General features: G+C 41.6%; 1 protein-coding gene across 1 annotated transcript in view; it reads right to left on the bottom strand.

The window, feature by feature from the left end:
• Window positions 1-22,306, bottom strand: part of LOC134571195 (unconventional myosin-X-like) — a 104,132-nt gene extending 81,826 nt beyond the window's left edge. Inside the window, exon 1 of the mRNA XM_063429344.1 lies at window positions 22,258-22,306. Within this exon, the coding sequence (XP_063285414.1) occupies window positions 22,258-22,278 (21 nt within the window). The 5' untranslated portion in view covers window positions 22,279-22,306. The remainder of the gene's footprint in view (window positions 1-22,257) is intronic.
• Between the last annotated feature and the right edge of the window lie 248 nt (window positions 22,307-22,554).

Genomic DNA, 22,554 nt, shown 5'->3' with positions numbered 1-22,554 from the left:
TTCGGCGCATGCGCGCCACTGCCGTCGGCTGGAAGCCGACAAGATCATGACGCAACCACGCACCCGGACCTTTTGGGGGCGTGGTTTTAAAGCAAAACACACCACACTATAAAAGGGCTGTCTTGACGGCAGTAAGACGCCCTAGTGTGGTTCTTGCTGGTTCCCATAGTGCTCTTTATGTAATATTGGTATTCTCTCCTGGTATTTGACTTTTGGCTACTCTCTTTGACTATTCTACTCTCTGGTTCCCTGTACTTTGGCTTGTTAATCGTTATTCCGTCTTCTGTTATCCCTTGACCTCTGGCTATCCCATTTGACTACTCTAACGTGAGCCCGGCCATTCTAAGGTCCGGTATACGTTCTATAGTTAGGTTGCACTCTGCGTGAAGGGGTCACTGTCGTGACATTACACTAGGGCCATGGACCCTGCAGGTGTTAACCCTCTTGGGCTTGGTGCGGACAATAGGTTTGAGGAGCTGGACCATCGTATGGACCAGATCGCCCTCGCCGTACAGACATTAATCAACCGCACTGCTTATCTCCAGCCGGAGGAGCAGACTCCTAGTCTGAGACCCCAAGAACATCCCATGGAAGTGCTACCTACAGGCACTTCCAATCAGGCTACAGCACCTCTCAGGTATGGGGGTGATCCTAACGGATGCAGGGGGTTCCTAAATCAGATAAGCATATATTTTGAACTCCATCCTAGAGCTTACCCTACCGATAGAGCTAAGATTGGGTATATTATCACCCTGTTAGTAGATAAGGCTTTAACCTGGGCTAATCCCTTGTGGGAGAATGACAACCCCATAGTCTTTAATTACACTAACTTTGTTGCAGCTTTCAGGAGAACTTTTGATACCCCAGGCAGAAAGACTAACGCTGCCAAATCCTTATTGCGTCTAAGACAAAATACCCGTTCTCTAGTAGATTATGCCTTGGAATTCCGTACTTTAGCTGCAGAAGTCAGATGGAACGAACAAGCATTCGTAGATGTGTTCCTGAATGGAGTGTCTGATAGAATCCTAGATGAAGTGGCCACAAGAGATTTACCAGATACTCTAGAGGAGCTAATAACATATTTAGCTCATATTGATGAACGTCTTAGGTATAGGCAGAATACCAGAGAGAGACCTAGGAGAGTACCGGAACGTCTTGCTCTAACCTATCCCTCGTCCGAAACCCCTCCAGAACCCATGCAATTAGGGGCTACAAGATTGTCTGAGACAGAGAGACAATACCGTAGGAGGGAAGGTTTATGTTTGTATTGTGGCAGGAAGGGACATACACGAGTGAATTGTCCTAACCGGCCGGAAAACTCTCGCACCTAAGTTCACAAGGGGGACAGGCCTTGGGTGTTATGTGTATGTCCTCCTTCAATGATAAAAAAGATCTCCGGCTTCTTCTACCTATTACTTTAGAATGGGAGGGAAAGAAAATATCCACCCTTGCTTTAATTGATTCTGGGGCTGCTGAGAATTTTGTAGATCTCTCATTCGGGCAGAAAAATACCCTTCCATTCCAAAAAAGATCGGCACCCTTGGCCGTTGAGGCCATAGATGGTAGACCATTATCGATACCTCTTATTACCCAGGAGACCATTCCTCTAGTATTATCTACAGGTCTTCTTCATAGGGAGGTTATCATTCTGCAACAGATAACATCTCCTATTTTTCCTGTAATACTTGGGTTTCCTTGGTTAGTCCAGCATAATCCGTCGATTGACTGGGAAAAGAAGGAGATCATTAAGTGGGGAGATTCTTGTCACAGTAAATGCATTACTCCGATTAAACCAGTAGGCTTAATCAATATACCTACTATGGAACCATTGACCACCCAAATACCCAACCAATATATTGATCTTAAAGATGTCTTTGAACCTAAAGAGGCAGAAAAATTACCTCCCCATCGTCCCTATGATTGTCCTATTGAATTGTTGCCTGGTACTATGCCTCCACGAGGTACGGTTTATCCCCTGTCGATGGCCGAGAATAAAGTATTAGAGGAGTACATTGCCGAGAATTTAAAGAAAGGGTTTATCACTAAATCTTCATCGCCCGCGGGTGCTGGGTTTTTCTTTGTATCTAAGAAAGAAGGGGATTTAAGACCCTGTATTGATTACAGAGGTTTGAATAAGATTACTATCCGTAATGCTTATCCTATTCCCTTAGTGACTGAACTATTTGACAGGTTAAAAGGAGCTACTGTCTTTTCTAAACTAGATTTGCGGGGAGCATATAATTTAATCAGAATAAAAGAAGGGCATGAATGGAAGACTGCTTTTAATACTCGTTATGGTCATTATGAGTATCGAGTTATGCCCTTCGGCTTATGCAACGCCCCAGCAGTCTTTCAGTACTTCATTAATGATGTGTTGCGAGACTTTTTACAAATGTTTGTAATCGTATATTTGGATGATATCCTGATTTACTCTAAAAACATGAACGAACACTATGAACATGTCAGATTGGTTCTTTCAAGGTTATTAGAGAATGGTCTCTATTGTAAATTGGAGAAATGTTTGTTCCACAAGGAAGAAGTGCATTTCCTGGGATATATCATTTCTAGTACGGGTTTCCAAATGGAGCCGAAAAAGTTAGAAGCCATTCAGCAATGGCCCTTACCAGTTGGACTTAAAGCAATCCAACGCTTCTTGGGGTTTGCCAATTACTATAGAAAATTCATAAAAGGATTCTCTTCAATAACAGCCCCTATTACTGCTAAGACTAAGAAGGGAAGAAATCACAGGGAATGGTGTACTGAAGCTAAAAGAGCTTTTGATTTATTGAAAGAAGCCTTTTCCTCAGCACCAGTATTAAGACACCCTGATCCTTCTCGTCCTTTCATACTGGAAGTAGATGCATCCGAGTCAGGGATAGGAGCAATACTATCTCAAAGACCTTCGGATGATCAACCATTGCATCCTTGTGGGTTTTTTTCTAAAAAATTAACGGAAACTGAGAAGAGATACGATATAGGGGAGAGAGAGTTGTTGGCAATTATTTCTGCCCTTAAAGAATGGCGATACTTGCGTGAAGGGTCACCTATCCCTGTTACCATTTTTACAGATCATAAAAACCTCTCTTACTTCAGTGAAGCCAAGAAAATGTCTGACAGACAAGTACGTTGGTCTTTATACCTCAATCGTTTCAATTATGTTGTTACATACAGGCCAGGGTAAAAAAATACTAAGGCTGATGCTCTATCCCGCCAATATGAACCTGTTACTTCCTCCAATGAAGTTATGTCCTCTTTAATCCCTCATAATCGTATTGTAGCAACTGTCTATGCAAAAGTCTCATCGGGATTAATAGAGGAGATCTCTACATTCCAAGATCGTACTACCTTGACTGTTCCACAAGGAAAACTATATGTGCCATTGACCTATCGGAATAGAGTACTATCCCTCATGCATGACTCCAAAATGGCAGGACATCAAGGGATACATAAAACCACATCATTGCTGGCGGAACGGTTCTGGTGGCCTTCCTACAAGAAGGATGTGCGTGAGTTTGTCCTTGCTTGTAATATTTGTTCCACTACAAAATCGCCTAAGGGTCGTCCTATAGGACTCCTCATGCCCTTACCTATTCCAGAGACTCCATGGTCAAGTATTGCTATGGATTTCGTAGTAGACCTACCCCCTTCTAAGAACTACACTGTCGTATTAACGATAATTGACAGATTCTCCAAGATGTCTCATTTGGTTCCTCTTTATAAATTACCTACATCATCTGAACTGGCGTATATATTTATAAGAGAAGTGATCCGTTTACATGGGGTACCCCATGATATTGTCTCTGATAGAGGGCCTCAATTTATTTCTCGTTTCTGGAAATCATTTTGTGGACAGTTAGGTATCAACCTTAACCTTTCCTCTTCTTATCATCCCCAATCTAATGGGGTTACAGAAAGGATGAACCAATGCCTGGAACAATACATCCGTTGTTTCACTTCGGTTCATCAAGATGACTGGGCGGACTTGTTACCATGGGCAGAATTTGCTCACAATCATCATGTCCATGAATCCACTTTACACAGCCCGTTTTTTATAAATTATGGGTTTAATCCTACAACTTTACCGAGTTCCATTCATTCTACCGGAGTGCCAAGTGTAGATGACACCGTTAGGAACATGAGGGAGACTTGGTTAGGGGTTAAACAAATATTGACTCAAAGGGCTAGTGTGTACAAAGCCAATGCAGATAGGCATCGGAAACCTGCTCCCACGTTCACGATCGGGGATAAAGTGTGGTTAAGTACCCGTAACATTAGACTTAAGGTCCCATCTATGAAATTCGCTCCCAGATTCATTGGTCCATTTCAGGTTCTCAAGCGTATCAACCCTGTTTGTTACAGTCTTCGTTTGCCCTCTAATATGAAAATACCGAATTCGTTCCATGTCTCACTTCTCAAACCATTAATTTGTAATCGGTTTACTCGTAATACCCCTCCTCCTCTTCCTGAAGTTGTGGAGGGACAAAACGAATATGAGGTGAGGTCTATTTTGGATTCTCGTTTTTCTAGGGGTAAACTTCAATACCTTTTAGACTGGAAGGGTTATGGTCCTGAGGATCGTTCGTGGGTGGACGCTTCTGATGTGCACGCCCCCCGCCTGATTCGTTTATTTGAAAGGAGGCGTTCTAACCGCCCTGGGGGCGGTCCTTGTGGGGGGGGTACTGTCACGATACCTTACCTGTCATCCTCGGATCCACGCAGTACAGCATCCTCCTTCACTGAGCGGCACGGCACCTCTGACGCCGGCCGCTCACTCAGAGCGGAATTTCTAAGTTCGGCGCATGCGCGCCACTGCCGTCGGCTGGAAGCCGACAAGATCATGACGCAACCACGCACCCGGACCTTTTGGGGGCGTGGTTTTAAAGCAAAACACACCACACTATAAAAGGGCTGTCTTGACGGCAGTAAGACGCCCTAGTGTGGTTCTTGCTGGTTCCCATAGTGCTCTTTATGTAATATTGGTATTCTCTCCTGGTATTTGACTTTTGGCTACTCTCTTTGACTATTCTACTCTCTGGTTCCCTGTACTTTGGCTTGTTAATCGTTATTCCGTCTTCTGTTATCCCTTGACCTCTGGCTATCCCATTTGACTACTCTAACGTGAGCCCGGCCATTCTAAGGTCCGGGATACGTTCTATAGTTAGGTTGCACTCTGCGTGAAGGGGTCACTGTCGTGACAGCCACACTCAGATTTTTATGCAGTGCCCCTAGCATGGGTTTTTAATGCAAAAATCACAGGGGTTTCCATCCCACAAGCCATTGCGTTTGAGAGATCATTAAGCTCCCATTAAGCTAATCCAATGATCTCTCAAATAGGAAAACTTACATATCACAAAGATTCATGACAACAGTATTGGAACCCCACAAAAATTATATTCCCGAATAGCACCGATCTGAGCGCCCAACATATCCAAAAAGCGCTCAGATCGGTTCGGTAAAACGAAAGTTATGTTCGTGCATATATGAACTGGCTGCCTGGTAGAAGTGGTATTGGGAATTTCAAAAAAGGGGTTAATTTGATTGCATGGGAAGTCAGAGCCTACAACCCAAATTCCTCTTTGAAGCTAGAACCCCAGCAGAGCTACTCTGTAAGGTGTGAGAAGTCACACATAAGAGGCCTGTAAGTCTAGTTTCAGTATAAACTAACTAATCTGCGCTGCCATCGCCGGCCCTAATGCTACAGCCGCCTGAGAGCTCTATAGAGAGCTTCAGGTGGCTGCAGCACTGCCTCTCTCCTCACCTCCCCTGTAGCATGGCCGAGCTTCTCTCCGGTCCGCGGTACAGGAACATCAGTTTTCTGTACCCGGCCGGACTGATAGGAAGTGCACACTCAGAAAAAAAAACTCCTGTACCGCGGACCGAAGAGGAGCTTGGCCACGCTACAGGGAAGGGGAAGTGAGGAGAACATGGGGGGGGGGGGGGGGCGGGAGTGGAGAGAGTATATCCAAAAGAGACATCAACACCTATTCACATAACCCAATAGCTTTCATTCAGCTCAACATTTTACACATCATTTTAAAGTCTGTGACCAGGCCCATAGTCTGTGGGTAGGAGGCTTGCTATTATGCCTCTCCAGCAAACTGTGGCATGGGAGCTTCCGTGACATGAACTTTAAATCACAAATAGGAGGCTCCTGCACGGTCTAGAAGGCTATTAACAGAGCAAGAGATAAGAAATTCTAAATTAAACAGAATTTGCAATAAAGGAAATGTAAACCGTAGATCTCTCTTTACAGGAAGTGTTTAGGAAAGCTGTGCAAGTCACATGCAGGGAGGTGTAACAAGCTGCATAAACAAAGTAATTTAACTCCTAAATGGCATAGAATTGAGCAGTGAGACTGCAGGCACATGATCTATAAACAAAAACGGCTTCATTAAACTTAAGTTGTTTAGGGGATTATAGGGTCCATTTAAATTTTGTACATTTACACAAATACTTTTCATTTGTTTTTATTGTCGCAACTACAATCAATACAAGATTTTTATTTTATTTTTTTTTACACGTCGGTGACAACTTCAATAAATAAAGATGTAAAAGTTCTTGCCATAACCAATATCACTTAGTGACCCTTACTCAAATCTAAAATGAACCTAGGACTTAAACATAATATACAATGGCAATTTCCAGATCCCTGAACATCAGTCTAGTCAGAAAAATAGTAGTCAGCTGACTGTTTTCAGCCTATCACTGCGCCCATTGCATGTATGAATTGGTACGACTATAAGGAAGTGTGTGATCTCTGCTTAAGCGACACCTCCTGTAGGGGTTGGCCTGTGGGTGGCCATGGATCTTAATTCAGTGTTAAACTGCTCAAAAATGGTTTAACACTGAATAGACTGTGCCAGGGGAATGCAGGCACAATAATAAATTCAGTGAGAAAATAAAACTATCCGTTTAAGGAGAATACAGTACATTTCAACATTCTGCTAGGCAAACAACTAGCAAATGTATTGTTCAAATGCACACTATACATTGGCAAAGCAATAAAGAATGAGAAAAAAAACTTGGCGCTCTCAAATGTATCTCCCGTCATCCCACAAATAATAGCATTCACATTCTCAGAATACTCAAATGGCTAGGATTCGTGGTCTGAATTATAATTTACAGCAAGCGGAATGTGAAAATCTTTTTTTAAATCTTTCGAAAATAACATTTATTACTGGTTAGAAAGCCACTTTGTGTGTTATTTTCCAAATACATACATACATACATGTGAATACATATTCGGAGCATCGCATGGCTACTACTCTTGCCGTATGGGGGCAGCCATTTTTAAGTCCTCTTTGGTAAGAGGCACCACTTGACCGATTAAAAATTGAAAAAAAATAAAGTGCTCAGAGAGCATTTTTGTGAAATCCAGCCCTTGAGCTCGTTCATAAATCTTGCAGTGTCTTTGGTCAGAGAAGTAATGATTGTGGCCCAAGTGGTCAGTAATCTTTTATGTACACGATATCACAGTTTTATTGTATACAGATATGTTCACATACTAAGCTTTGGTTCTATAAAGAGCCTACAAATGGCCTGCATTCCTAGGGCTGTGTATATAACAGGATTATATGAAGAAGACAAGGATAGATTCCTTTTTATGTGTAGGTCTTCTGTCTGTCAGCTCAATAAATCTTTTTTTTTTTACAGATGGCTCAGGCATTTCTCAGGTTTTCCTCTTAATAGAAGAACACGTCAGAAAATGACCTGCTTGTGGTTAAAAAAAAAAACACAAGAAAGAATCCTTGTTTTCGGTTAATCCCTTTGATGTAACATAGTTTATGTTCCATGTCTTTCCCCTCCACCCAGGATGCTTTCTCCATAGATTGCAATGCTTCAGCCTTCCTACCATTGGACATATGACGCACACAATGAATCATTTCATTTGCACTGAAAGGAATCACCACCAGAATGGTCTCTAAAATAATGTCATTCATCACAGAAGGCTACTCTCATCCTTGGAATAAAAATTCTGCTTCAGGAACAAAATTCCTCTGACTACAATTCTACAGGAAATGCATTTCTCCTCACAATGTCAGAGAAAGATTTAAACTCCACTTATTTGATATTGTGCAGCTTTAGAGAGAGAGGATGGAATGTAGGACTGGGAGTAAAATTAGAATGAGCAGGTTTGGGTTAACCGAAAATACCAAGTACCCACACAGTGTCAGGCCATTCCAACAAAAATATATTAAGAAAAAAAGACAAGAAAAAAAAAAAAAAAAAAAAGGTACTTTTTAAAAGTTCCGTTACGGAGTACAAATGTTATCAAGTTATTTGTGGTGGGGCATTGAAGAAAAACGTCCCACCGCACATGCCTACCACTGTGTGACATGAAATCCCGTGTTATTATTTCTATAGCGCCATCAGATTCTGTAGTGCTGTACAATAGTTAAACAGTTCCCTTTAAAAGTAGTATTTAGATAAGTCATCGTAAATATTTTGTGACTAATTATAACTACCGGTATATTCAGTTCCAGTTCTTGAATTAGTTTAGCAAAACAAACATTACCTACTTCTGCATTTTTTTATTTATTTTTTTAAAATGGAAAGTAAGAGTTCTTTTACTTTTTGCTGCATAAGGTTTCAGTCACGCTATATCCAGTTAAAGAGTATTCTGTAAGGAAGTGTACGTACTTCGTTGTTTTACAATCTCCATAAGACTGTATTGATTACTATGACAAATCTGATTGAGAATCGATCAAGTTAGGTCTTACGTTATATAAAACAAAAAAAGAAGGATAGAAAATTAGATTTGGGTAACTGCAGAGCAAAGCATGAGAGGGCACTTGCTCCAGTCTGGAAATGTACCATCTAGTCTGCTATATATTCCCAGGAGTACAAAAGGTCTGCTCCTTGGGTGGCACCCTATACAGTGCGGTGAGGCAGGCCATATGCAGCTCTATGTAGACCAGAGGTGTGATTTATCAGACATCATTAATTCGAGGAAGACTACAATGGGTCTGCACCAAATAAACTATATAGGTCAGCTTCGTTGGATTACTACCACCAAGCAGTAAGAATAAGCAAGGGGTGGGCTACAAATTATCTATTGTTGTGTAAAAACTGCCCAAACATCCATTTTGTGCAAAATAGGAAAATTTATAAAACTTTTAATAAAAGTTTTTTGCTGCAGCAGCGCATTCAAATTTAAATTAGTCAGACTTTCATGACATTGCTCAGCAGAGAGTATTACATTATAATAAGTGTAGTTATATGGGGGTGATGGCCGGTACTTCTCATTGGTGTAATAGCACATTAGCAGCTTGTTCTGAGTCCAATGGTTAATATGCTCTACTTTGCACAAACTTTACCGCAGGAATCTGATCTCACCCAATCACAGCTTCCTATAAGACAATTAGTGAACACGCGCATGCATACAATTTCACACGCACGGATTGTCACTAATTTCTCCCAGGAATCAACTACACAAAGCGACTGAAATGGTTTATAGATATGTTCCGCTAGACCGCAGAGGATATCAAAATACAAGTTTTCAGCATTAAACGCTGGTTCTTAAACTCAGACATAGATCTAAATTACATAAATGGCATTAGCATGGTAACCAATTTTTAAGTTGTAAAATTAGATTAGTAATCCGTTCCTCCAATATAACAGAATATGTAACAACATTTCTGAAAACCATCTTCTTCAGACTGTTCCCAGAGTGAAGAGTTCCCATTACACATAGAAGTGTGGGATCCTGCAGTGATATATGCGATGTTCTGGTTTTATTCATTATGGAGGTCACTGAATTAGTATACGGATCCTTTTATTGGGTATAGAACCGAAGTACTGATCTTAAACGATTTTCCAGAGCCATGCATTGTATGCAATCCTGCTACAGTTTTATGTAACAACACACTTAAATGTAAAAGCTATGTGAGGCTACATTACAAGGTTGGATACAAAGGGTTTTATAATCCCTGCTCAGTGCAATACAGGAATTTTCAGGTTATCATCACAGCCTCATCCAGATATAAAATGCTTCCTTTGCAGTGGGATCACATACATTGTCTGTGTCCTGACCCCACTCATGTCTTACTAAGCAATCCCACCATCCCCCACTTCCTTCCAGTGACTCAGCTTGCTGTGCCAGTGTCCGCATTCCATCGGAGCTCCAAGGAAAGAAAGGGGTTAATTCCCAGCTCCAGCCACCCACTGGGCGCCTGATTACCCTAGGAGTAAAACAATGAGCCCAACTTCAGCAATACAGGATGCGTGTTCAGGGTGTTCACTAGAACCTAGAGGATGCTACAAGGAAAGAGGCGAATAGAATGTGCAACTGTGTGCAAAACAGACATAAATACAGACAATAGAGGGTGTTGAAAAGCTGTGTTCTAGGAAAAAACTCTGCATAATAAATCTATTAGATTGTGAGCTCCTTTGGGCAGGGCCCTCCTCGCTAACTGTACTTGCATGTCAAACTAAGGATTGAATGGTTTTCTTGTTTAGCTATTGTACAGCGCTGCAGAATAGGTTGGCATTATATAAAATTTGCCAAGGCTACGAAAAAGCAGGGGCTTTCTAACAGACATCACGCAGACATAGGGAGGAGGGGAACAAACTGCCAGCAGATGACTTTGCAGGTGGTAGCTGGTATAGAACACGGTGTACATAATGAGGAAGTGGGCAATTCTGGTCGATATTCAGAAAAAAAGGTTTTAGTGCAAAATTAGCAGGGTGTGGGTCTTGGTGGGTTCAAAGTCACAGCTGGGTGGATATAGCGATGGTGATAAATCTGCTGAACACAGAGCATCAATCTCATGGGGACTGAAAAAAACAACAACTTTTAGACGGTATAGACATGACATTTTGATACATGCTGGGCAGCCCTTACTGTACAAAAATAACTCATTCAGGTTCTATCATTATTATTATTTTATTATTTATATAGCGCCATCAGATTCGGCAGTGCTGTACAATGATGGCAATGTTTACTGGTGGAGACCATGAAGACCACGTGCTGTGGGTTGAATGTATTAAAAATAGTATGTGGCATACATAAAAAAAGTTTTCGATGGTCACGAGAACATATAGGATAATATGGTAGTGTAATCACCGAACTGCAAATTGTAGAGACAAGGGCAATGCAAAAACAATCTCCGTCTAGACGTTTCAATTTGGCTAAAATTTGCAATTCTCTAGCCGGTATTCTAAATTTCCCCGTTTTGTATAGAACCCCATACTGTGGAAGCAAAGCATGCTGGGTAGGTAGCAAGTGTGGAATGGTCACCTGTGGAAAATCTCTACAGTTAAGTCAAAGGCAGAACATCAGGGCAGAGCCAGAACCACTACTCAGGACTCATAACAGATGCTGTCTCTATAGCCAAACACCCAATGAATAAAATATGAGGCTGATCGCAGGATTCTGCTAATGGAATAGAGAGCCTGGGGGAGGGGGACCAGAGATTGGAGAAAATAAAAAGGGGTGGGGGGACATATCCTGGGAGACGTAGAGCTGAAAAGGGTATGTACTCTCCTGGGGGAATGCAATGTAATCTCATTAACCATTTCTCCTCCAGGGATGAAGGAAGCATGTGGAGCTGTATGGATGGAACATCCTCATTGATAAAAGTGGTTAAATCTGTTGTATGGAGAGGGAGCAGGCAGATGCAATGACAGAGGAAATAGAAAAAGCTTATGGAGATACAATATCACAGCCTTTCTTATTCAGAGTTATTGTAACGTAACCTTTTCATTGCTTAAATAAAAAATAAAATAAAAAACACAACAACAACATATTGAACTGCGAATACATTGCATTCCAATTGGTAGCCGTCCCCTTCGTACGCCAAGTAAGAAGCTTCACTAAAACTAGAAAATAGACAAGCATAGGAACATTTTAAGGCAAAGCAACCAGGATGGAAACCTTTCCAATTGTACAAGATTGGCCGACAAAAAAAAAAAAAAACTCACTTTGAATTCTGAAAAAATTATACTTTACTGAATACTCCCATCTATACTATAATATACGTCAGATTGCAAGCTCCTCTGAGCAGGGCTTTCTTCACGTCTCGGATCTGTATACAGGGCCGGCCTTAAGCATTTAGACGCCCTGTGCGAAAAATCTTCACAGCGCCCCCCTCCCCCCCCGTCATCCATGTATGCTGTAATGTTTGTGTTGTCTGTGTATGTGATAGTAGGTGTGATGACTGTGTGTGATATGTATGCTATGTGTGATATTTGTAATGGGTGTATTAACAGTGTGTGATATGCGTGTATTGGTTGCATGTGACACACACACACACACACACACAGAGTCAGACGGCCATCCACACACACACACACACAGGCAGACAGTCAAACACACACACACACAGACACACAAAGGCAGACAGTCTCACACACACACACACACACAGTCAGACGGCCATACACACACACAGGAAGACATCCACACACACACACACAGGCAGACAGTCAAACACACACAGACACACAAAGGCAGACAGTCTCACAGACACACACAGGCAGACAGTCAGTCATACACACAGACACAGACAGTAATACACACAGACACACACAGAGGCAGACAGTAATACACACATACACACACACAGTCATACACACAGACACACACAGAGGCAGACAGTCATACACACACACAGACAGTAATACACACACAGACAGGCAGACAGTCATACACACACACAGGCAGACAGTCGTACACACACACACACACACACACAGAGGCAGACAGTCATACACACAGACAGTAATACACACACACACACAGAGGCAGACAGTCATACACACAGACACACAGAGGCAGACAGTCATACACACACACACACACACAGACAGTCATACACACACACAGGCAGACAGTCGTACACACACACACACACACACACACAGAGGCAGACAGTCATACACACAGACAGTAATACACACACACACACAGAGGCAGACAGTCATACACACAGACAGTAATACACACACACACACAGAGGCAGACAGTCATACACACAGACACACAGAGGCAGACAGTCATACACACACACACACACACAGACAGTCATACACACACACAGGCAGACAGTCGTACACACACACACACACACACACAGAGGCAGACAGTCATACACACAGACAGTAATACACACACACACACAGAGGCAGACAGTCATACACACAGACACACAGAGGCAGACAGTCATACACACACACACACACACACAGACAGTAATACACACACAGGCAGACAGTCATATACACACACACACTGGCAGACAGTCATATACACACACACACACAGGCAGACAGTCATATACACACACACAGGCAGACAGTCATATACACACACAGGCAGACAGTCATATACACACACACAGGCAGACAGTCATATACACACACAGGCAGACAGTCATATACACACACAGGCAGACAGTCATATACACACACACACACACACACACAGGCAGACAGTCATATACACACACACACACACACACACACAGGCAGACAGTCATATACACACACACACACACACACAGGCAGACAGTCATACACACACACACACACACACACACACACACAGGCAGACAGTCATACACACACACACACACACACACACACACACACAGGCAGACAGTCATACACACACACACACACACACACACACACACACAGGCAGACAGTCATATACACACACACACACACACACACACAGGCAGACAGTCATATACACACACACACACACACACAGGCAGACAGTCATATACACACACACACACAGGCAGACAGTCATATACACACACACACACACACACAGGCAGACAGTCATATACACACACACACACACAGGCAGACAGTCATATACACACACACACACACAGGCAGACAGTCATATACACACACACACACACAGGCAGACAGTCATATACACACACACACAGGCAGACAGTCATATACACACACACAGGCAGACAGTCATATACACACACACACACACAGGCAGACAGTCATATACACACACACACACACACACAGGCAGACAGTCATATACACACACACACACACAGGCAGACAGTCATATACACACACACACACACACAGGCAGACAGTCATACACACACACACACAGACAGTAATACACACAGACAGAGAGTCACACTCACCTGACAATCACAGTTACCTGTGGAGTTCATTGTGGAGGCAGTGCAGCTCCTGGTGACTGTTTGGTGGGGAAGCAGGGACTCCTTCCTGCTTCCCCTGCATCAGTTTTCCGGCGCTTTTAGCTCCGCCCCCGCCGGAAATGTAAAAAAAAATAAAATTTTTTTTTTTTTTTTTTTAAATCCCGGCCGGCTGTGCGGCCGCACGGCGCCCCCTGCTACATGGCGCCCTGTGCGGCCGCACAGCTCGCACACCCCTAAGGCCGGCCCTGTCTGTATATATTTTGAAGGTCAGCTACTTGTTGTCAGTGATTCCATTCTATGATTGTAAAGCGCTGTGGAATGTGATGGTGCTAAATAATAATAATAATAATAATAATACCATTTCTGTGTTACATTAGAAGATGCTACAATGAAACAATCAACTCCACAGGCCAATCACAGCATGTGGATGTCCTGTCCCTTGCTCCTGCGATGCGGATTGGTCACCCTAGCCATACCTTTCTCCCACTCCCCCCTCATTTAATATCATCACTTTGGAACATGATACTTCCTTCCTCACCGGCCATTTTCAAAAAAATGACCACTTTCTAGTCAAGTGAAAAAACCCAAAAGTGTAGATTTCACAAGAAAGAAATACAAAAATGCTAAGACATTGGTCTACAACCAGTTCCATCTGATCAACCATTTTCATGCTTTAGATTTTTAAAATATTTTTGGCAGTGAGACGTTAATGATGATAGACCAAGATCCCCCTTTTCAGGGTATTCATTAAGTATAAATTCTCAGATTTGAGTTTAAAATAGCTGAAATTTAAATAAAGTTTTTTTCCCCTTAGTCCAGCTATTTTGGTCTAGAGAGTTTTAAATTCCAACAATTTACATTTTCGTTAAAAAAAACAACCCAAAAACAAAAAAAGCCGGTTGGTGATTTGTTGAATAAAGTATGAGACAGTGCTCTCTGTGGATTAAGTGCAACCGTGGAAGATTTAAGAAAGTCATATTGTTTTGCTTTGTCAGCAGTAGAGAGGCTGAATCATCAACCAAAACCTGCATACAATATGCATGCGAGCTACGGCAGCAGCTGGGGGTCCAGTCTGGCCCTATATTCCTGGAACTTGTTAAGTGCTGTTTCCATATTTGGAACCGGAATCCCAGTTACAATGCAGCATCACACACAATAAATACCAAGGATGCCAAAGATCTGACGGTCTACCTGTGTACTCCAGGGTTTGGCTACACTAACAGCTGAGAAAACACTACAAAGTAGCAGGATTATTCTCAACATCAAATGATCTGTTTTCCAAACACACTCCAAAAGTATCAATTCTAACATCAAAACATTCCAAGTAAAGTTAACCCTTTAAATAGCCATGGGAGGTTCTCATTTCCTTTTCCCTTGGCATTTTATAAGAATTCGTCTGGAAAAACATCTGATGTGCATTTAGATGGGAGGACGATTCTCTTTTGTTCTTCAATACAATTTGCGAAGCACCTCCAGCGTTTTGGCTGCCTGGATGCCATAGGATGTTGTATTGTGGGACTCAATTTTAAATTGCATGAACCTGGAGTAGTTATGGCTGAGTCACTGCTCCAAAAACCACAGACAGCAGCTGATCATCTCTGGAATGTGGCCGAATATATGAACAGAATGGAGTTTGATAGAATTGTCAGTAAATTAAGTAAAAATATGAATAGTCTGCCCTATGCAGCTACAACGTGTGTCCTTGTTTGCAGTGCTCTGTAATTCTGGTTTACATTTTAACTGAAGAAGAACAACAAAAAAAAAAAAGAATAATTGCACTACCTTAACCCCTTAAGGACCAAACGTCTGGAATAAAAGGGAATCATGACATGTCACGTGTCCTTAAGGGGTTAAAGCAGCTTTGTCACTTTCAACTATTTCACAAAAATTGAATCTTGAAATTCTAATACCAAGTATTTTAGAATGTCTATGAAATTCCATGGAATTGGACGATTCCATAAGACAAAAGTATTATTACTTTATCCTGTGGACAATCTGAAGGTTCACAAAAGGTGGAGCTCTGCGCCGTGGTCACCTAATGTCCAATCCCAGCAGCGGCCACAAATGATGGCTCTTGGATTCAGGTACCATCTTGCTCATCCAGAGACATGATCTATGGGAGAACAGCTCTGACACAGCTCCTAGCAGATAAAGGGAGAGGGGCTCCAGGATAAAGATAGGACAGCTTTAGGTAAGTACATCTACCTTTGAGTGAGTGTTTCCCACGGCAGTCGGACCTTAACTGGAGATGTCATCTTCGGGGGTCTTTGTAAAATAAATGCCCAAGATTGACAGGTCCACTTTAAATCACTTTGTGAAATACAACTGCACATGGAAAATGACAATTTTCAACAAATTACATATTAAAGTGTAATTACAAATACTAATGTTTTACATTTGGATTTAAAAAAATATGATAGAACTTACAGTGAAGAAAATTATAAATGCAACACTGATCAAGGCACACCTGTGCAATAACCATGCTGTCTAATCAGCATCTTGATATGCCACACCTGTGAGGTGGATAGATTATCTCGGCAAAGGAGAAGTGCTCACTAACACAGATTTGTTAACAAGATTTGGGAGAAATAGGCCTTTTGTGTACATAGAAAAAAAATCTTAGATCTTTGAATTCAGCTCATGAAAAATGGGGACAAAAACAAAAGTGTTGCATTTATAATTTTGTTCAGTGTACATATAAAGTTGGTTAAATTGGGGAGATTCTCTGAACTAGGAATCAACCAATATAAATTTTGCCAGAACTGATGCAGATTATAGGTGGCCTTTCAAAACAGACTGCCAATAATCGGTGCCAATATTAGATACATTTAATGTTTTGAAAAAGCAACACAATTTCTACACAAATCTGGCATTAACGGAACATGCTGACAGCAATCACACTCCTATTACTCTCAAACACACAGCCCAGTACAGTAGGTTATTTACAGTCTCACCTCCCTGCCTTCAGCGGAGCTCCACATGGGACACACAGGAGTACGGCAGGAGGTTACTGGAAGAGGTGAGTTTGTTATCATTAAATGACAAGAAAGTTACACAGATTATCAGAAATATGCCGAATATCAGCTCTAATAAAATCAACAGAACTAATAAAATCGGTCTAGCCCTACTCTGAACATGGTGGTTTAGTTGCGGGGTACACAAGGAAATGGAATAATTCTTCAACTTGGCTATCTTGGAATTAAAATGTGGAATTGTTTTGTCAATTCCCTCACTAAGGAGCTACAAAGGTATCACAGGGTGACAGCAGCCATGCACACTTACTGTAAAACTAGATTTTAAAGAAAGTGTCCTAGAACCATCTCTTGTTGATTTTCTTTTTTTTTTGTCTTGTGATTTCACATCATGCCCCCCTCCACCATAATTCCCAGAGGCTGGTTATCACAGCCTTCAACACAGTGCTAAACATAGTCTCAATTCATCAACTCACATTTATGTGAATACAATTCAAGACACCAATAAGAAATACTAGCAACAAGATAAAGATGGAGATGCAGGGCTAACATGCTAAAAAGCAGATCATTCAGCATGGAAATCAATGGAGTGTCTCTAGATCATTGGTGTTAAACTTTTTGGCCACATTGAGCAAAGAGGAATGCTCTTGGGCAACACATAAAATATATAATGTTACTTCTAAAGCCCTTTTCTTAATTAGGATATTTAATTTGTTTAGTAGATAACTCCCTTATTTGTTTTCCTTATGTGGGATTGCTATATTTAAGGATACCAAATACCAGAGCTATCTGTTAAAATACATACACACACACACACACACACACACATATAATCAAAACAGACAAACACAATCACAGACCCAAAAACATATATAAAAGATATACACACACACACACACAAAAAAAAAAAAAAAAAAAAAAAAACGACCCACAATCACATTGTGACTTTTGTGTTTATGCTAGTAACTTTCATACACATTTACTAGTTAAAAAGGTCCACCGAGCCTCCCTCCTTTGCTCTGGGAGTGCTGGGTCCTCTCCCAGTGTTTGCTGCTGGGATGGGATCACTGTGCTCTTCCTGCAGAGGTCCCTCTCGCTCCCAGTAGTGCTCCTGGGATGACATCATATCCCAGCTGCCAGGCTCACTGCAGGGCACAAGAGGAAACCGTGCAGAAAGAACACAGTAAGTAGCATGTAAGCTCATTGAGCAGGGCCCACTAGCCCTCTTTTCCTGTGTCCATTTGTCTGGTTACAATTACGTGTCTGTTAGTCCACCCATTGAACAGCGCTACGGAATTTGCTGGCGCTATATAAATAATAATTATTATGGGCTCCCTGCCTCTCTCGCCACCCGGCAGCCCGGACAGCAACTGGGCCCCTTTACAAGCGGTTCAGGGTTGCATGCGGCCTGGACACCCCTGCCCTTTATAGTGCTTTAAGCTCAAAGTACCCAGTTTCTAGAAGTCCTAAATTTGTAGTGTGCATCAGTGATTAAGTATCATTAAAAAAAAAAAAATAATAATAATAAACAAAATGAATACAAATTTTAAAAATTACTAAAAATCACACAGGCCACTTTCTCTCAACATGGTGGTTGGGTGCAGTGGCCCTGTCCCCCCTGTAAAACATTGCAGGCTTGTTTCTAGTATCAATTTGCGGTATTACTGATATTCAGTAGAGATGCTTCTGCTGCACTGACTGAGTAAAACTGGACACCTGATGCGGTCGCCTCCATAGGAAAGCAATGAATGCCATCATCAGATCTTTGTGTTCCCCAATGAGGAGCGTTGGAAAGGACCATCACCATAGGAGCCTCAGCTCTGGAAGAAGGCAAGTTAACACTTTAACTTTCTTAATTATTAAAGAACACAAGGGGAGGGAGGTGGACATTAAAGCCTTAGGATTAAAAACCTGTACTCCTAACATTTAGTTCTCCTTTAACCTTCACCAAGGGTGTTTAGACCCAGCGTTGTCCATAGGTGGTAAAGGCCAAAATTAATATGTCCCAATATTGGGAGGTATGCAATCAGGGCAAGTGTGAGGGCCTTGAGGGGGCATCGCCAATGATGCAGACCTCACAACATTGGCCGTCCCAGAATCACTAATGGGGAGTAAACGGGGTATGTCCATCCACATTACTAGCAGGTCAGCCTGGTATGAATACACACCATACTGCCAGCCAATCGTTTAAGCCAGCCCAATAGGATCTAACACTGCATGAAGCACTGTTTTGGTGCTCCCTGCAAGGTCCTAGTGCCCCAAACATAGCGTGAGCACGTCTAATAATATCAATGTTGAGGACAGTTTCCTGGTGTCACCAAAAGCAGCACACTGGGGAACAAATGTGGGATAGGACCCAAAAGTCAGGACTGTCCTTCCAAAATTGGGTAGGTTGGGAGTCAGGATAACGTCACTTGTGTGTGAGCCTGGCATCAAGCAGTCTGTCTGGCCATCCCAAACATACCGGACCAGTAAAGATGCACTTGCGCTGTGCTCGACAGTGGGACAAGATCCTGTTGGGAGGCCAGATAATGTGTACAGGGATTGTCACGCTCAGACCCAAAAAGGAGTTCAGTCTGGGGGACCAAAGTCACTCTATGTAAATTATATACTGTAAACGTCCATCTTTCAGTTTCTTGACAAAGACTTTAAGTTGCGATATTCCCAGAGAATGTGACCTAGATTACAGCATACCTGAAAAACGTGGCATAGATAGAGCATAAAAATAGAAAAAAATATATAATTGAAACATTTACACCATTTGCACGGACATCCAGCCAAGTTCTTTATTCGCCGTTCACAATGTCTTTTAACAAACATACAATGAGATTAAATAAGCTTCTCATGCCTCTGATGTGATATAAATTGACCACAGCAATTGATGATACATAACAGACGATGAAATATAAAGAGATTCCGTGAAGAATACGGTTTAATCAATTTCCCGCACAGTTAGACATGTCTGCAACATAGGGAAACAAAAAAATCACTTCCAGGAGAGCACAATTCTATTGTTTCCTAGTCTAAAAGGAATAAAAATCGGATGCAAGGAAAAAAAAAAAAAAAAAAAAGTGGAGTGGAGGGTGGAGGGGAAGCGACAAACAGGATGAACAAAGCATTATTCTTTATAGTCAATGGGGTGCAAGCAAAAAATAAATATATATATATTAAAGACAGGAGGTTCACATGGCTGGAGATTCAATGAGATTCATTGGTACCCACTAATAAAGATCAGGTTAGAATATGCTGGATTGAAAAAAAGAATAACAGATCAATTGTGGTCTTATCACTGCACCATCAAAACAGGCCCCTCGCAATTCTCATTGCATGTGCTGCCAGTAATGGGATGCCTGTAGCCCAGTTGTGACAAGAAGCCCATTAAAGACAGATCTAGAACCCAGTTTGTGGACTTGCACAGTATGACCATATAGTGTGACCAAATCTCCATATTATTCATACAACTTCCGGATTTTAAGCAGCCTTAGAAAGCAAAAACATAACATTTGTATGGTTGCAGATTTATTTTGTTGTACTTTTAGATATTTATCCTACGACAAAAGTAGTGTAAAGATCTGGTCACATGCAAGTCTCCATCTAGACAAGGCCGCTGCTGGAGGACAATTCTAGGTGATGCATTGTTACAGCCATGATAGTCTACTTTATGCCTTATATAGGGGGCTCAATAGAAAAAAGTATGACAATGTTCATTAAATGAAAACTTATTCCTATACGAACAGACACTGGAAGTAAATAGCTTTGCATGTTTAATTAGTTTTACGTTAATGTGGTTAGATGATATTTCAGTTGCAGAATCTTCTAAGAGGCAAGAAAATATAAATAAATAAATAAATAAATAAACTGGCATATACCAAATTATCAGCCAATTATAAAATAAGAGACTGTGGATACAAGGTCGCTTTAATTATTGTCATGAGGTTAGCGGTTAACAATTATGTGTTCTTGTCCCAGCGTGTCACGCTTGTCATCACGGTCACAGTATAGTTCCATCACCTAGTGCTGGTCAGGACAGCAACACAAATCCTGCGGCTGTTCCAACCTGCTGCAGGGCAGATACATTGAACTGACCACACTATCCCAATCAGATCACATGGATACTCTTTATCCTTGGGTGGAGTAGAGCTCATTGACTCTGCAAGGATTCTATGAACCAAACATCAGTCCATGTCTTAATGTTTTCCCATTGTTTAACAAATGCATATTGCAACATTACTTTGAGAATGGTCCTGTGACAGCTTAAAGACGAGACCATGTGGCTTCTCCAAATAAAAATAGGGAAGAAACATGCTCAAAAACATTGTCTTAATGACCTCCAGAGTACGACTTGGCCAATTGCTCTAACAATGGCACTAGAAGGGGACATATGGGAGAAGCTTAATTTGGTCCCATTATGTGGGTCAGCATTGGGTCTGGCGAACTAGTCAGCTGTTTGAGAAGAACTTGATCTACCCTCATCAAGTCATAGAGTGAGGATGGAGGCATTGACTGGACTGTAACTACATCTTTAGGGAAATCCCTTTCCCAACCCTCATGCAAAGCTGAAAACTCAACTTTTATCCTCTGCAGTGATCTTTGGGTGACCTCTGCAGTATGTGGGGTGGTGGGTGTTCATGGGTGGGGTACAAAGCTCCACCTAAGGTTACCAAATCCACCATGTTTTTTTCTGGACTCATCACTTCTTCATGCTGATGGGCAGTGTATGAATAATACCTTCCTGTGATATATGGCATGCTTATTCTCCAGGAAGGAAATTGATTAAGGAGTGAAAGTTCCTTTCGAATTAAGTCTGGTTAATGAATTTGCTCACTTTCTGCAGCATATGAATCCTACATACCACAGAAGCCCTTTTCAAGTGCTGCCTATCAATATGTATCAGTGATAGGAGTCTAGTTGTACCTGGCTGTCATATTAGAATTACAATTATAAAATATTTTATATACTTGGAGCAGAAAGAGTAATTCGTTAGATTAACATCTTAGTACATAATTAATTACACCAATACACAAAACTGGTCAATAATAGTGGTAGACTTCAGGACACAAAGGGTCATATAACATGAGATCAGTTAATGAATGAATACATTAATTTATTGAGAAGAAATCCCAGGTATTTTAGCCTCTTACCTCTTTAAAATATTCATCCATGTCTCTGCCCCTTCCACACCTCTCACACAGAGCTCAATGATGGACCAAATGAAATGGGAACCTGTAATCAGTGTCTCCAATACCATGGGGGTAAAAAATGATGTTTGTATAGAATGCACTAGCCAAAAAAAATGGTCCAACTGGAAATCCTTAGGGTCACCTCCGATGTTTGGGTTCAGGATCGGGTCAATGCCCCAAAGGTCAAATAAATCCAAGAAATCCAGAGATATTGAAGTGGTTTTTGAAATCCTGTGTGTGACAGGTCTGATCCCCCTT

The sequence above is a fragment of the Pelobates fuscus genome, chromosome 8, assembly GCF_036172605.1.
Source record: "Pelobates fuscus isolate aPelFus1 chromosome 8, aPelFus1.pri, whole genome shotgun sequence".
In the NCBI taxonomy this organism is placed as follows: Eukaryota; Metazoa; Chordata; class Amphibia; order Anura; family Pelobatidae; genus Pelobates; species Pelobates fuscus.
This window is presented reverse-complemented; position numbering and strand designations above follow the sequence as displayed.